Source organism: Vanrija albida, assembly GCF_041260175.1.
Source record: "Vanrija albida strain AlHP1 chromosome Unknown contig_3, whole genome shotgun sequence".
NCBI lineage: Eukaryota > Fungi > Basidiomycota > Tremellomycetes > Trichosporonales > Trichosporonaceae > Vanrija > Vanrija albida.
In genome coordinates this window covers 752,863-766,004 of record NW_027191422.1, presented here as the reverse complement: position 1 = coordinate 766,004, position 13,142 = coordinate 752,863, and the positions used below count along the sequence as shown (strand labels likewise).

General features: G+C 65.9%; 6 protein-coding genes across 6 annotated transcripts; 3 read left to right on the top strand and 3 right to left on the bottom strand.

Moving 5' to 3' along the window:
• Positions 1 to 45: 45 nt before the first annotated feature.
• Positions 46 to 2,280, bottom strand: TYR1 (prephenate dehydrogenase (NADP(+)); the record flags this gene model as incomplete). Its single annotated transcript, XM_069352141.1, has 6 exons — positions 46 to 134; positions 474 to 653; positions 716 to 1,218; positions 1,560 to 1,711; positions 1,802 to 2,164; positions 2,212 to 2,280. The coding sequence occupies 6 exons, from the start codon at positions 2,278 to 2,280 to the stop codon at positions 46 to 48; spliced, it is 1,356 nt and encodes a 451-aa protein (XP_069209559.1).
• A 1,283-nt stretch (positions 2,281 to 3,563) lies between these two features.
• Positions 3,564 to 4,648, top strand: Q8F55_003609 (uncharacterized protein; the record flags this gene model as incomplete). Its single annotated transcript, XM_069352140.1, has 6 exons — positions 3,564 to 3,687; positions 3,725 to 3,729; positions 3,764 to 3,822; positions 3,866 to 3,958; positions 4,072 to 4,436; positions 4,476 to 4,648. The coding sequence occupies 6 exons, from the start codon at positions 3,564 to 3,566 to the stop codon at positions 4,646 to 4,648; spliced, it is 819 nt and encodes a 272-aa protein (XP_069209558.1).
• Positions 4,649 to 6,770: 2,122 nt separating this feature from the next.
• Positions 6,771 to 7,240, top strand: Q8F55_003608 (uncharacterized protein; the record flags this gene model as incomplete). The annotated part of the gene is made up of 2 exons (XM_069352139.1): positions 6,771 to 6,841; positions 6,886 to 7,240. The coding sequence occupies 2 exons, from the start codon at positions 6,771 to 6,773 to the stop codon at positions 7,238 to 7,240; spliced, it is 426 nt and encodes a 141-aa protein (XP_069209557.1).
• A 440-nt stretch (positions 7,241 to 7,680) lies between these two features.
• On the bottom strand, positions 7,681 to 10,724 carry Q8F55_003607 (uncharacterized protein; the record flags this gene model as incomplete). The annotated part of the gene is made up of 12 exons (XM_069352138.1): positions 7,681 to 7,760; positions 7,803 to 8,055; positions 8,093 to 8,427; positions 8,464 to 8,993; positions 9,041 to 9,108; positions 9,145 to 9,246; positions 9,285 to 9,626; positions 9,661 to 9,767; positions 9,804 to 10,187; positions 10,222 to 10,338; positions 10,373 to 10,515; positions 10,552 to 10,724. 12 exons carry the CDS (start codon positions 10,722 to 10,724, stop codon positions 7,681 to 7,683), a joined length of 2,634 nt encoding a protein of 877 aa, XP_069209556.1.
• A 272-nt stretch (positions 10,725 to 10,996) lies between these two features.
• RCE1 (CAAX prenyl protease) lies at positions 10,997 to 12,112 on the top strand (the record flags this gene model as incomplete). Its single annotated transcript, XM_069352137.1, has 7 exons — positions 10,997 to 11,317; positions 11,351 to 11,533; positions 11,568 to 11,679; positions 11,711 to 11,791; positions 11,825 to 11,887; positions 11,920 to 12,018; positions 12,051 to 12,112. The coding sequence occupies 7 exons, from the start codon at positions 10,997 to 10,999 to the stop codon at positions 12,110 to 12,112; spliced, it is 921 nt and encodes a 306-aa protein (XP_069209555.1).
• A 176-nt stretch (positions 12,113 to 12,288) lies between these two features.
• Positions 12,289 to 12,983, bottom strand: Q8F55_003605 (uncharacterized protein; the record flags this gene model as incomplete). Its single annotated transcript, XM_069352136.1, has 4 exons — positions 12,289 to 12,459; positions 12,602 to 12,616; positions 12,662 to 12,717; positions 12,752 to 12,983. 4 exons carry the CDS (start codon positions 12,981 to 12,983, stop codon positions 12,289 to 12,291), a joined length of 474 nt encoding a protein of 157 aa, XP_069209554.1.
• Positions 12,984 to 13,142: the final 159 nt, after the last annotated feature.

Below are 13,142 nucleotides of genomic sequence, written 5' to 3'. Positions count from 1 at the left end.
GGGCCTGACTCTCGCGTCTATGGTAACTTGTCGCTGGAACAGAGCTTAGTTGGACCGCTGCTGTGACTCTTGGATCGTCTTGATCATCTTGCTGCCCATTTTGCTTGCACCCTCGAATCGTGGAGCAAAAAAGTCTGCACGTCGTCAGTGTTCCGCCGTAAATTAGGGTACTGTGCCGAGCCGCGCCGACCGTGCGCAACACGGCACGTCGCAGTCGCCCCGTTGGCCGTGCGAACGCGGGCTCGGCGAGGCAACCAACGCCCCGGTCACGACAGGGCACTGCACACCGTCGAAGTCACCCGTTTGCCGTGTGAACGCGGGTCCCGCGGGGCCGCTGACGCTCCGGCCACGATAATGCGCCGTTCATCGCGACAGCCGCGGTCGCGGCCTTGTGTGCCGTGCCGTGTGGTCGCCGCCCCGGTTGCTCGGTACTCTCGGAAGCATCTGACGCGTTGGCGCGTCGGCAAACTCACTCGCAGTGTCAAGGAATCGGCGCTCGTAGAGGTCAAAGTTTCCAAAGCTGACACACTCGCCCCATCCGCGGGCCGCAATCGTAAACTCCAGGTCGTCGGCGCGGAAGACGCGATCGGCCAGGCCCGCGTCAATTGCTGCTGCGAGCCTCTCGCGCGATCGGAACAGGTACTCTGCCACACCTGCAGCGCGTCAGCAGCGCGCGCCAAGGGCGCCAAGGGCGCCATAGGCCAGCAAAACCCACCGATCCAGAGCATGAACACTGGCGTGCCCGCAACGTCGAGGTGCTTGAATGGGTGAATGTCCAGCGCGGCCCAACAGTCGACCATGGCCAACAGACTCAGGTGCGAGTTGGGCTGGTCATCACGCTTCTTGTCGTACTCGCCGAGAGAGAACTGATTGAGAATGTCCTCACTCAACAGGATCGGTCGTCGCCCGCCGTCCTCGTCGTGAACGGGGTCCTCAGTCTCTGCCCAGCCAAACACGGCCTCGCGCGCTGCCCACACGCGACGCGCCAGCTCGTCACGGTGGCCGCCGAGCATGAGCTTCATCAACTCGGTCGTACTCCGCGCGTACTGCTGAATCTGACGCTGAGCAGCCGGGTTCAGAATCGCGAGTCCAGCGTAGACGTGCCACTTGGCAGCGTAGATCCGAAGCGTGATGTTGACCTTGACGACTTCAATGCCCGACACCCACTTGGTCTCCTCCCAGGGGTAGCTGCTACCGTTCTTCCAGGCCATGCCCATGCTGATGATGTCAGTGAGGTTCAGCGGCAGATAGCGTGATTGACTGCTAACTGGGATGCCACCTGCCACACAAGTGGCACGAGCAGGCCAGCGGGCTGCACAAACTGCCCGACTGCCAGCCACGAGAGCGGCTGACAGTGCGACCAGCCTAAGGTTCCCTTTGTTGACAACCTCGCCACGCTTGGCCACGCTTGCAAAACGTCGTGCGGTGACACCCCCACCTCCCCACCCGGCTCAAGCTGCGCCAGCACCAGAACTCGGATTCCGCCCACCCAGAGCAACAGCCAACCCTACCCGTCGACCTCCAGTCGGGCCCTGCACAACACCGGCAACAGTGCTCACCTCAAGAATGCGGCATGGGTGACCGCCTGCGTGTTGGCAGTCACTTCGTCGTGCTCGTCGTAGCTCAGGTAGACGTAGCGACTCTTGAATGACTGGAAGATTTCTTCGACCATGGTCACCTTTTCTTGTGGGCCGCGGTGGTGGATGATGATCTAGGCGGCGAGCGGGCATTAGCCGACCACGACCAAAATCAAAGCGAGCACGCGGCCCGGAGCAGGCCCGGAGCCAGCGACCCCACTCACCAACGGCTGTCCCTCGGTCGTGACGCTGGGCCCATGCAACGAGTGCACCGACACAATGTCGACGTCGGCAGGGAGATACTTGTCGAACGCCTCCTTCTCGGGCGCCTTGACGCTAGTCTGGCCGGCGACCGTCGCGCCAATCTTGGTGCTGGGCCCGTACTGGCGCACGACGGCGCCGATCGCCGCCGCCTCGACAGAGTAGACGATGAAGTCGGCGAGACGGGACACGGCGTGGCCGTCGGCGAGGACCTCTATGCCGGTCCCCTCGAACTCGGCGGAGAGGCGGTCGAACAGATCAGGCTTGTCGCACACAACGACGCGGTACCCGCCCGCACTGAGCTTGGTCGCGTAGAGCCGGCCCATCTGTTGGCGTCAGTTGGCATGCCTGTCTGCAGCTATGAGCAACTCACGTCGCCCATGCCGATGATGCCGATGACGGGCTGGCCGGCAACGGCCGAGGTCGAGGCCGTCGTGCTCATTGCAAAGGTGTGATGGAGGGGGGACGGGCGGGATGAGGTTCGAAGGAGAGGCCGCCGAGCTTGAAGGCAGGGCACGGGTCGAGCTTGATGTATGCTCCTTGCGATTAGGGGTACTGCTGTTCGTGCCAGGCGCAGGCGCTGTAGCATACGCTGTCTCCAAGGAGGTGTTGTCGTTGTTGTCGACTCAAAAGTCGCGTCCGTCGTCACCAGGCGGACTCGATTCAAGAGTTTCCCGGCGCCGACTCGCCCGACCACTCGGAGGTGGGGTCACGTGACTGACTTCGGGAGGTGCATCCATGCAACGGCCTTCAACCTTGTCTTGTTGCCTTTCCTACAGTCTTCCACCTACGCTTTGGATACAACGGAGACAGGTGATACGACGGTCAAGAATGCTGATGATGCTTTCCGGGAGTACATGAGGCTGAACAGCCGTGTGCGCGTAGAATGGACGTGCGAGTGGCACTCGAGGAGTGCGACTTGGCGGCCGGCCTGCCCCTCTTCCCTCTTGCCGGACCCACGCAACTTCCCAAGCCCATGAGGTATCAGTTCTCCCTAAAGCGACCCCTCCTCCTCCCACACCCTCTCCATGCCCGAGGCCGGAGACCGGCGCGATTCCCGTGCTGCGTGTGCCACCACGGCCAGTGTCTGGCGACGACTGCCGCCACACGCACGAGCCCCAGCCGTCAGCACACGATGTCATATGACATGCAGCCTCGGCTCGTACGTGGAACCTGTTTCGGCCTCACCCGCTGTATGGCAGCGGCGACCGCTCAGGTCATCGTCGGCCCCGGCGGTCGGCCACACGCCGAGCCTCGGAGTCGCGCCTCATCGACCGCCGGCGCCGAGCCTCCACAACTCCGAAGCCAAAGCCTCGGCGCGGGGCAGAGTGGGGCCAGAGCGGCAGTCGAGATCCCTTGGCTCGGTCTTGCGTGAGAGCAGTGCAGATTGGCCGAGTAGTGATGACGCCCAACGATGATCTGATAAGGTCGGCCTTGGATTTCTGTGTCGGCTATGGCCGAGGGTGTAACAATAACAAGGATTAGGAGATTAGCCCGGGCGTCGATCACCATTAGAAAGGTGGTAATAGCCATTACAAACTGCCACGTGGTGCTTAGTCAAAGCGTGGCTGTAATGTGGGCCCCGGCTGTATCCTCGTCGTCATCCGGCAACTCGGCGAGTGGGCCACCATGGCCCGCCCACCTCCCCCCACACTCTTGTTGTTAAAAGGATCGATCGCTGGGCAGCAAGGCGACCACCACTAGCAAGTAGCAGCAAGCAGCACCATGTCGCCCGCCGCGCCCCAGCTCCCCGCCCTCGACGAGGTCCTCGCCACGCTCCACCCCTCGGGCGTCCTCGAGCTCCGCCTCAACACGCCCAAGAACCTCAACTCGCTCACCGTGCAGAAGTGTAAGTCGCCCGCTTGGCTCAAAGCTGACCCGCACAGACAGGGTATGTTTGGCGTACTCACCGAGCTGACGCGCAGGACCTGGTCAAGGGCCTCGACTTTGCCAAGGCGCACAAGGACGTCCAGGCCGTTGTTGTGTGAGCTGCGGTGCAGTGGCAGGGCATGTACTGACGCGGCCAGGACGTCGACCGGCCGCTTCTTCTCATCGGGCGCGTCCATCAGCGCCGGGGGCATGGGAGCCAGCGGCGTCAAGAAGGGCGAGAACCCCGCGAGGTGAGTTGGGTGGGTCGTCGGCGGCTGGACTAGCAGCCGCCGTGAGGTGGCAGGTTGGTCCGGTGACACGCTCGTCGCCGTAGCGCGCCCAGCTCACCCCGCTCACCCCGCAGGAACTTTATCGACGCGCTCATCGACTTCCCCAAGCTCCTGGTAGCCGCGCTCCAGGGCCCGGCCTACGGCATCGCCGTGACCATGCTGCCGCACTTTGACATTGTGTACGCCGCGCCCGACACGACGCTCACGACGCCGTTCTCGCGCATCGGCATCTGCCTCGAGGGCTGCAGCTCTGTGCTGTTCCCGCCGCTCTTCGGGCCGGTCGTCACGAGCCGGCTGCTGTACCTGGCCGAGACGGTGCCGATCGCCGACGTCGAGCACTCTGGCCTGATCCGCGAGGTGCTGCCGGCCGACGGCATCCAGACGGCCGTCGTGCGCCGGGTCGAGGCGGCGCTGCACAACAATGTGCCCGAGAGCATCCGTAGGTGTGGCCCACGGAGCCAGCTGACACGACACCCAGTCGCGTCCAAGTCGCTCGTCAAGTCGCCCAAGATCCGCAAGGAGCTGCACCGCATCAACCACGAGGAGATGGCCGCGGTCGAGAAGTGCCGCTCGAGCCAGGCGCACAAGGACGCGATCGGCCGGTTTGCCGCCGAGGCGGCGGCCAAGAAGGCGGCAAAGGCAAAGCTCTAGGTGCGGTTGCAGCCAACCGGCGGCATGTTACCAATGCCCACTGCCTGCCCCCACGGGGATCAAGTTGTAGCGACGGCGAGGGCGATGCGAGAAGCACATAGCGGTGATCAGTTCTGTCTCCCGCGCCGCACAATGCGTTGTCGTGAAACGGCCCGGTGTGGGGTGTGGGGTGGGGCGGTGGAGTGGTGGCGCGGAGGTCGCCGCCGGCAGGCTGGGAGCCGGCGGGGATTACGAGGCGGGGCGGGGGGCGGGGAGCGGTGTTGGGAGTTGGCAGTGCCTGCCGAATGCCGCGGGGGGCTGCTTGCAAGGATCTGCGTACGGCGAGCGGCATAGACAGCGGCGCCGGCGGCAGCCGTAACGTGCCTTGGTGGTGGTGGTGGCATACCGCCCGCCCGTGCTAGATAGGCGGGGGTGGGTGGGGTGGGCGGCGCGGCGCGGCGTCGATCGGATCTGCGCCGCGCCGGGGGAGCAGCTGATGCGTGCTCAGCGGCATGGCGGCATGTGCGGCTGGACGAGGCGGGCATGTGGATGTGCATGGTGCGCTGCCGGGGGCGTGTGGCAGAGTACGGCCGGCCGGCACGTGTGGCCGCCACGAGGTGAGCCTGCCTGCACCAACCCGGCCGCGCCGGTGCTGTCGACTCTGGCCACGGGGAGATCACGCGACACAGCAAGCACGCCGCGCCAGCCCCGCCCGACCTCAAGCCAAGCGCGCGCAGGCTCGGTGCCTCGGCGCCGGCGCTGGCCACGGGCCACACCCCCTGGACTGGCAGCGGAGCCGGCGAGCGTGGCCTCGCGCTGCGGGCCCACGCTGCCCCTACGGCGGCTGCGGACCAGGTTCGGGGACACTGCTACGACGCAAGGCTCACCACGGCAGGGTGACGCCAGCTGCAGCTGGCAGCCTGACTCAGAGCCATCTGACACGCCGGCGCAGGCTCCGACTCAGAGGTCACGATCGTGCCTCCCTCCGCCTCGGCTGCGTCATGGTCGTGCCTCGCCTCCGGTGCGAGTGAGCGCAGCGGCGACGGCGACGTCGGCGACGGACGCAGCGTGCCGTGGCTTCTGCCCCTCCCCCTGCGCGCAGCTCGGCGCTCCTGTCGCCCTCGGTCCCTCGGTGCAAACGCCGGCCGGCCGGCCATCCCCATGCATGCATACCTACGCCCCCCCAATCCCTCCCCCCCGCAACTCGCCAACTCGGCCATGCCTGCCATCCTGCGCTGCGCAGTGCCAAGCAGTGACGACATGCAGCATCCCACAGGTCGGACCAGCCGTTGCGGCACGGGGAGGAGCCGACGCACGATTCGATTCGACACGCGCGTTCCTACACCACGCCGTGTGCAGAGTCGGCTCGCCCTGGCCTGTCGGACGCACACGAGGTGGCGTGCGGGGAAATTGCAGCGGGAGGGCGTGCTGTTATCGCGCGGCGGCCCTCGTCCCACTCTGTCCTCCGACCTCATTAGTTACGGCACGGCAATGTCGGTGCAATGTTGTGCTTGCTGCCGCTCCCGCTGTGCGGCGGCCGCTCTCGCACGCATGGCAAGCACGCCGCTAGCAGCGTTTGTAGCCGCAGCGAAGGCGGAACGCTGGAACACTGCGGCTGCAAACGCTGCGCAGTGTCTCAGCTAACGCATGGTGAAACAGGGCAAGCGTGCAGGGTGGGGTGGGGGGAGGGGGCAGGGGGGGGGGGGGGGCAAGGGGGGCGAGAGAGCGGGAGGGTGGCCTCTTCGTGAGTGGCTGCTGCTGGCTGGCGCTGCTCGTGCTCCGCCTCACCCTGGGACAAGCATAATTGAGTCGTCAGGAGCGTGTGTGTGCGAGGAGCGCGAGTGCGCTGCGCTGCGTGCATTGTGCGGCATGCACGCCGTGGATGTAGAGCCGCAGAGCCGCCACGCCAGACTTTAGCCTCCCCTCCCTCCCCCCCCTTCTGTATGTTCCTGCGAGTTCCCCCCCTCGAGTTTGGCGTCGGCCCTAGCTCGCTGCGTGCGCTGGCGCCGCCTGCGCCAGTCCAAGTAGCGCCCAGCGAGTCCTGAAACGCACAAACGCTCACAGTGCGAGCGACGAGTTGCACGAGCCGCACCCACTTCTTAACGGCGAGCCAGCGACTCTCTCTTGCATCCATCCACTCGTCATGAGGACAAGCCTGCTCGCCCTCGCCCTCGGCCTCGCCGCCTCGGCGCTCGCAGCGCCCGCCCCAGCAATGTAAGCGCCCCCTCCCCCCGCCCGACACCGCTAACGCACCCCAGCTCCGGCACCCTCCCCATCGAGCCGAGCGGCGTCAGCATCCTCCTCACCGCGCCCGGGCCGGACAGCGGCGCGACCGACGGCCTGCCGCACCTCATCACGTCTGCGCCAGAGTCCACTGTCGTCGCCGCGCCCCCGCCCGCTGCTGGCTCGCACGGCGCGTCAGAGAGCCTCATCCTCGCGCCGAGTGGGCAGGCGGGGGCCGGCGGGGCGTCGAGCGCGCCTAGCGTGCTCCTCCCCGTCTCGCAGACTGTCAGCTCGGCGGCGGCGGGCGCGTCCAAGGCTTCGGGGGCGGGGCCTGCTGCCGCCGTTGCGCTGCCTGTGCTTATCGCCGGCCTCGCCGTCGCCCTCGCTTGACTGTGATACTATCCGTTGTATGTGCACCACACCATTACAGCCTTGTGAGTAGTGCTGGCTCGTTGGCGCCCGCGCTGACGCCTGCCAGATAAACCAAACCGTGGGGACTGGAGCAGACATCGACACAAACACCAGCGGCGACGGCGCGACGGCGAGCGCACACCCAGCACTTAGGCCCCCGCACGCACACTCGCGCTCCCCCCCCCCCCCCCCCACCACTGTAGATTGACTTCATTTGATGCATCGTAAAATCGTCCAAGCATTCCCAGCTCGACTCGCCGTCCATGGCCCAACGCCAACTCGCCCCATGCCACGCGCCTAGCTTCTGCTACAAGGCACATTCTAGTCGCGAGCCAATTTAGTCGCAAGTGGCATCAAACACTGCCCACCTCATGCCCACCCAGAGCGCCGGGCCTGTGACGTGCGTGCGACCACACCCACTACCCTTGGAGCAGCGCTCGCACAACAACCTCGCGCCCCAGTGGCCGCTCGCCAAAGATGGCCGTCGCCAGCGCCGTCACTGCTCTGTTAGCTTGCTTCGCACCACGCACGCAGCACTCACCCGTCGCCTCGTCGGCCACCTCGGCCCCGTTACACAGCCGGACCACACTCGTCAGGCCAATGAGCACATTGCCGTGCACACCAGCAATCTTCTCCACGACCGCAAATGCGTCGTCTCTCTCCTGCACCGCCTGGCACTCGGCCCGCTGCTCGGGCGGGATGAGCTTGGTGGGCAGCGTGTAGAGAATGTGCAGAAGCGCCTGCGCTGTCGCACGAGCATCCCCGGGCAGCGAATCGGCGCCCGAATCCAACGCCTGCACGTCAGCATGTTTCCGCACAGATACCACTCACGTCGATAATGTCCAGCACCTGCGTCGCGTCTGCTTCTCCCGTCCAGAGCTTGTCCACTCCGGCGCCCTCGGCCATCAGCCGCTCGAGCAGTCGCCACACTTCGCGCGCCGTCTTGGTCCCCTTGGCCTTGGCCTTGGACTCGTCGTCATCCTTCTTGTCCGTGTCGTCCTGTTTTGGATTCAACAGCTCCTTGCGCGTCGCTAGTGGGACCTCGCGGATCGCAGCGGGGAGGTCGGGGAGTAGCTCGAGCGGGAGACCGACGATCGTCGGCAGGAACTGTGCCTGCAATGAAATGAACGACTCCTTTCCGCCTTGGATCTGCAGCACAAGGACGTCTGGACGTATCAGCACCGTCCCCGCTCCCCACTCACCATTCAAATCTTGTCCTCCTGTCAACGCAGCGGCGTGGTCCTCGTCGACGAACGCCTCGACAATGAGGCTGACCTCCTGGCCGCTCTCGACAACGCCCGCGGCGGGGAAGGGCCAGAACCAAGGCTTGCAAATTGGCTTGCCCGGCGATGGCGTGCGGAATGAGAAGGTGGCAGGCACGCGACCAGTGTTGCGGAGCACAATCTCCTTCTTGGTCGGGCGGCGGTACTTGACCTCGCCAAAGTCGATCTCGCCCGTGTTGACCTCGAGGCTGGCTCTGTACAACTCGTCGAGCTTGTCCAGCTCGCACTGGCACTCGACGAGCGCTTCTCCGCGCTTCGTTTCGTCCACGACGCGAGCATCGATAGAGTATGTCGAGGTGACCGGCAAGTGGTCCGACCACAGCAAGTCGTGTGTCGTGTACTGCTTCGACTCGATGGCGGTGCCGCGGCTGCGGTGGAGAACGCGGTCGCAGTACGCGGGCGAGCGCTTAGGGTCGAGGGTGACTGAGCCGTGCACATACTTGAAGCTCCTGCATGCGTGTCAGCAACGGCGCATAGAGCTCGGGGCCACACTCACGGTCTGAAGGTGATACGGGGCTCTGAGAACCCGATGAACGACTTGTTATCGGCAATGTCGGTCAGGAGCTGCCTGTTAGCTTGCCACCATGTCCTCAAGCTCACCTGGTCAGAAGTCAAGAGCGCGTCCCAGTCCTGCGTAGTGATGAGCCCTCTGATGTCGGCGTCGTCCAACTCGAGTCTGTAGTTGAGGTCGCCAAGCCAGAACTGCGACGTCAGTGGCGTTCGTTCCGCCACACGCTTACAATGACATCGGCGTCATCAACCATGAGGTCACGGTCCTCAGGGTGGTAGGCCTCGAGCGGCGGGTTGATGTCCGTCGGTGTAGGGAACGTGAGCAGCGTGCGGAGCTGGATGTAGTCGCTCCTCCGGCGCTCGAGGTACTCCTTCCACGCGGCCAGATGCGAGTTGACAAAGCACAGGGTCGTGTCGTGGACCTTGAGGCGCACGGCCACACCAGCCTTGTTGCCGCCAAAGCCCATGAGGCCGATTCCACGCGCCGACTCCTGGACCATGCGGACCTCGGGGCGCAGCTCGCTGCGGGCGATCACGATAAGCAGCACGCCGACGTACTGGATCGACGAGACCTGGCGTCAGCAGCGCCCCACGGGCTCGACTCACAGTCTCGTACTGCTCTTTCCTGTCACCGAGGCCGTTGTAGATGGCCTGCTCCCACGCCTCGGCGCGCTGGTTACCCTGCGACACGAACAGGGCCGAGCTGCGAAGATCTGTGGGATGAGCACGACCCACAAATAAACACCCACCAACTTCCTGCAGGCCGACGACGATGATATCCTCAGCGCCGTAGCCCACGACTGGCGCGAGCTCCTTGGTCCCAGTTGGTGGGATGCGGTTGTTGACATTGTACGTAACGACGCGGATCGACACTGGCGTCGTCGAACTCCACTTGTCCTGGCGGCCGAAGAGGCGCTTGCGGAGGAATGCCGTGCGCGAGAAGCCCACAGTGTAAGGGTTGGGGTAGAGTTCTGCCTCGTCACCGTCGACTTTTGCGTCTGCTTTGGCGTCGCTGGCGTCGAGCGCGCCAAACGAGCGCTCGAGCGACGTGTCCTCGTCCGACGGGGTAGCCGGCACGCTGCCCTCGGACTCGGGGTAGAACTCGAGCCAGGCGTGCGAGGCGGGGTGCGCGACTGGGGTCAGCTGGTTCTCCCTCCTCCAACTCACACGACGAGTCGACCGCGGCGCGGATCTCGCGGATGAGCGTCTGGACTCTTGCCGAGTCGGCCGGCGGGAACTGGAGCACGGCCTTGCGCTCCGCCGACGTGAGGGTGAGCTCGATGTCTGGGGTCAGCGCGGCCCCCGAGGCGCAACGTACGCGGCTTGGAGCTCTGGGCGAAGAACGAGCTGGAGGGCGACGGCGGGGTCTGGGTCAGCGCGGCCGCCGTGCCCGGCGTGATGGCCAGTGTGCGGAGTACGCGGGCAGGCGCGCGGGGCCTGGGCGGCGCGACGACGAGGACTCTGGGAATCAGCGCTGCTCTCGAGGCCAGTACGCACCCCGATTCGACGACGCCGCCAGACGTGTGCCGCACGACCACGACCTCGGCCTGCACGCGCGCCGAGGGGAGCAGGAGGCGCGCGGGGGCCGACACGACGATGGCCTCGGTCTGGCGCAGGAGTGACGCGAGCGAGCCCTGCTCGGGCGGGGGAGTGCTTGGTGGTGGGGCCATGTCGATGTGTTTGTCACTGTTGTCGTTGTGACGAGTGAAGAGGGCAAGTTTGTCGCAAGACTTCCCGTCGACATGAAGCGCCAGGGCGGGCAGGCGACACGACAACGCGACTGCGCGACGACACCGGGGGCCCCGCACTCCCGGCCCGACGATCACACCCCCATCCGTGACCTTATTATTCTCCTCGCTCGGTCAAGATCTCAGACAACTCAAGTCGCTCAAACAATAACACGCCAAAGCCCAACTCGTCACCCTCCTTTCCCCCACCTCCCATGTTCGCCATCGACGCGCACCTCGCCCTCCCCGCGCCGCTAGCGACGGGCATCAGCGCCGGCGCGGCGCACGCGCTCGCCCTCGCCTTTGCGTCGAGCTACGTCGGCAGCCTGTACGTCTCGCAGGCGATATACGGGCGGCGCGACGCGGCCGCCGTGGCCGAGGGGCGTGCCGAGCCGTCCCCCTACCCCGCCGGCCACCGCGACCACCCCGTAACGATGCGCCGGCGCATGGCCGCCGTCAAGGCCGTCACGCGGCTCGCCCTCGCCGGCGTGTGGGCGACCGTCGCGCGCGTGGGGAGCTACACCGCGCGCGATTCGGTACGCAGCCCCAAAGAGCGTCGCTGACACCAGGTCCGCCCCGCCCTCGCCCTCCTCGGCCTGTCAAACCTCGCGCTCGACCGCCCCCTCGCCTACGCCCTCGCGCCCGTCCTCTTCACCGGGCCCCTGTACGCAGCCTACCTTGACGCCGAGCTGCCCGGCCAGGCCAACTGGAAGTGGCAGTTTGGCCTCGCCGAAAAGCGCAACTATGTTGTTGTGCGTCGCCAGGGGGACAATGCTGACGGCAAAGGGGCCCGTGTCCGAGGAGCTGCTGTTCCGCAGCGCCATCCTCGCCGTCTCGCTGCTGGGCCTCCTGCCGGCCTCGTACCTCGTCTTCGGGAGCCCGCTGTGGTTTGGATTCGGTGCGTGGGAGTGTGACGCCGCTGACCCCAGCCCACGTCCACCACGCGATCCAGACGTACCGCGCCAGCGAGAGGACGCGGCGCGACGCCCTCGTCGCGGGTGTGCGCATGGGTACGCCGTCGCGCGGGCCACGCTAATGTGCAGTCTTCCAGCTCGGCTACACGACGCTGTTTGGCTGGTTCGCGAGCTACGCCTACCTCCGGAGTGGTGGGTCACGACCCCGTGCCGGCTGACCCCAGGCTCCGTCTACCCGTCCATCGTGTCGCACATCTTCTGCAACCTCATGGGCCTGCCAGCGCCGAGCGCGACGATCCAGGACCACCCCAAGAAGAAGAAATGTGCGTGGGGTGGGGTGCCGAGCTGACTGTAGCCATCATCGCGGCGTACCTCGTCGGTATCGCCGGCTTCATCTACGGCATCCGCAAGCTGTAGGGCGTGTGCCGCGCAATGCCGCAGCCGCCGGGGCACCAGTCGTAAACATCTATACCCGCCCCGTGCGCCAAGTTCCGCGCCGGCCGCACCATCCATACATGCCTATTACGCTCATGCTTGCTTGCTTGCTTGCCTGCTCGCTCGCCCGCCCGCCCGCTCCCAATGCCCACGCCCGCCTAGTCGGTGGACGCCATGATGTTGTCAATCTGCTCCATGATGTAGTTGAGCACGTTCTCGCGGCCGCCGAGCGACGCGTCCCACAGGCCGGGGGGGATGGCGTGCGTGCGGATGCCGGGGACCATTTCGTGGGCGATGGCGATGATCTCGTCCTGCTCCTCCTTTGACCACTGGGCGCGTCAGCGCGAGCCGCGAGCGGAGCGAGCGGCGAGGCGTGTGGGCGTGTGGCCAGCGCCAAGTGGGCCAAGCGGTCACGCGTCGGCTGCCCCACACCCCACGGTTTCACCTTGCGCCGCGTCCAGCCCAACTCACCATCGACGCGCAGAACTGCACCAGTCAGCCATATCCATCGCTCTCCCACGCCGCACGCACCAGAATCCCAGGCTTGGCCTTGTTGGAGATGAGGAACGGGCGCAGCCCCTCAATCGCTGCTGTCAGCTCCCCCCCTCCCCCACGACCCACTGTCAATGTTGCCGCCATACTTGATCGTGTACTTGTCCTGCACGCGGTCAATGACCTCTGTGAGCACGGAGCGCGCGCGCTCGGGGCTGCGGTTGACGGTCACGAGGTTGACGGGCACGCCGAGGACGACGCGGGGCGGCGGCTTGTCGGCGCGCAATCGCGCCGACGAGGCGAGCGCGCGGGTCAATGTCGGGGTGACGGAGGGGAGGCGGACGGCGGCGCGGACGAGCATGGTCGTTTGTGAGGGACAGTGTGGAGTCGACTCTTGCGGCGGCGGCGGCGGCCAAGAGAGTCGCCCTCGAGTCGCGCGGCGGTGTTAGACGACTCGGCATTACCCGACAACAAAGGCACGGCGAGTCACGTGACTCGCCTCGCAACAGTTCCGGGACCG